General features: G+C 40.9%; 1 protein-coding gene across 1 annotated transcript; it reads right to left on the reverse strand.

Moving 5' to 3' along the window:
- Positions 1-228: 228 nt before the first annotated feature.
- Positions 229-2175, reverse strand: cbr1 (carbonyl reductase 1). The gene is made up of 3 exons (XM_034898763.1): positions 2044-2175; positions 1607-1776; positions 229-623 (listed from the first exon to the last, which is right to left on the reverse strand). Exons 1-3 carry the CDS (start codon positions 2154-2156, stop codon positions 244-246), a joined length of 663 nt encoding a protein of 220 aa, XP_034754654.1. The 5' UTR covers positions 2157-2175; the 3' UTR covers positions 229-243.
- Positions 2176-2185: the final 10 nt, after the last annotated feature.

Here is a 2185-nt window from a genome sequence, read left to right on the forward strand (position 1 = left end):
AGAGTCAAGACCGAGTCCAAAAGGTTTGAGTCCGAGTCAAGACCGAGTCCAAAAGGTTTGAGTCCGAGTCAAGACCGAGTCCAAAGAGGTTCGAGTCCGAGTCAAGACCGAGTCCAGGACAGGAAAAAAAAGGTCTTCTGCATGACAGTATCGAGACAATCATTCTGGGTTTCACTTTCCCTCCAATATTATCATCTACATAATAAAGACACCTGGACTCGGTCCAGACCAGAAGCCCAAAAGTCATATCTGGCAAGACCAGCGGCCGAGACAAGTCCGATACCAAGTACTAGCGAGTCCGAGACCAGGACTAGTCGAGTCAAAGTCAAGACAGAGTCCAAAATGGTTAGAGTCCAAGACAAGACCGAGTCCAAATACTAGCGAGCACAAGACCATAGAAAAATGGTCTTGAGTCCAGACTCGAGTCCAAGACCAGACTCGAGTCCTACAGCCCTGCACTGAGCTGTTCATTAAGACGGGCGGAGGGTCAACCGGGTCCAGGTCTGCGTCCTTACCTCCAGCTTTAATGAGGGGCAGGAAGTGAGTCAACATGTCTCTGGTGGCGAAGAAGTTGGTCTTGAGGGTCACCTCGGCCTGGACCGCAAACGGAGCCGGGTCCGCCTCTGAAGAGACAAAGACAGACAGATGATGTCACTGTGTCCTCCTTATCAACAGGATTTTTTTTATTTTTTTCCCCTAATGTCTGTATTACATGTGTACACTGTATTTATCATCGGGATTTGAAGAGTTTTATCTGTTTTAATACTTTTTATATTTGTATTTGTGTTGTTTTTGTTGTTTTTTTAGGGAGACAATTTGAAGATCTGTCCAGGGACAACGGATGAAAAATAGCTTTTTTTGGGCTAATTCTGGTGCATTTACAGCAATGTTAATTAATGTACACTGTCCCTTTCTAGTTAATGAATAAAATAAAATAAACATCAGCAAAAAAAGTCATTTTATGCTATTTCTTATCTGCATTTTTGGATGAAAAATTGCAGAAATTTAAGCACACTGGTAGTTTAAATATGTTCAAAGAGGATAAAGATGTCCTAAATAAATAAATGCATGTCATGCTTTAAAACCATTATGAATTTACTAAACATATGCTTATTTTTATTTTTATTTTATTTAAAGAATAAAACATTTAACGTGAAAAGGGACAATTTGATTTAAAAACGTGTACATTTGAGGCAACATTTAAAGAGTACAATGTGGAAACACACTTTTTTATGAGATTACTTACTAAAAAATATTTTTAGTTAAAATTGAATAATAAATTTGATTAATTGTAAAAAAAAAATATATATATATATATATAACAGGCATAAATAATTGAGCAAAAATTACTGTGATTGTCATTTTAGCCTTAATTGTTCAACCCTATTGCTAATACTCCTAATATTAAAACTAATTATAGGTCAAATTATACTTCAGTATGATTTCAATGTCAATACTGATACATAAGTAATTTAATACTAATTTAACACCAGTATTCAGTTTGTTGGATTTAAAGCGACAGTACTTACATTAACATATTTTAACACTATTTTAACACTAGTGTGTGTGTGGCTCCAGTGTATTATATGTAATATTGGGATTCTACCTTTGAATGCTATCGCGGCATTGTTGACGAGGACGTCCACTCCTCCGTACTTGTCTTTGAAGTAGGCGGCGGCGGCGGCGATGCTGTTCACGTCGTTGATGTCCAGCTGGTGGAACGTGGCCTTCAGTCCGTCCGCGGCCAGCGTCTTCACCGCGTCCTCGCCACGGCTTCTGCAGGAAGAGCAAAAGGTTTGGACCCATTCTCCACTTAGTGATCTGCTGGTGACACCCTGAACCAGTGATGGATGGATGGATGGATGGATGGATGGACGGATGGATGGATGGATAGATAACGATACTTTAAATATCCGCCAATATATTTAAAAATCCCCACAACGCTGAGTTTGATGGTGTCAGGAAGGAAAAACAAGCTGAAACAGAGAGAACGTGTTGCGGTCCAGGTGTGTCCAGGTGTGTCCAGGTGTGTGTGCTACCTACACGTCTCTGGAGGTCAGGTACACGTCTCCTTGGTACTCTTTGCAGAGGGCTCGGACGATGGCCAGCCCGATGCCCTTGTTGCTACCGGTTACAATGGCCACCTTGGTAGACATGTCTGTCCACAGGGCGACATCAGGGTGTC

Source organism: Etheostoma cragini, chromosome 17, assembly GCF_013103735.1.
Source record: "Etheostoma cragini isolate CJK2018 chromosome 17, CSU_Ecrag_1.0, whole genome shotgun sequence".
Classification (NCBI taxonomy): Eukaryota; Metazoa; Chordata; class Actinopteri; order Perciformes; family Percidae; genus Etheostoma; species Etheostoma cragini.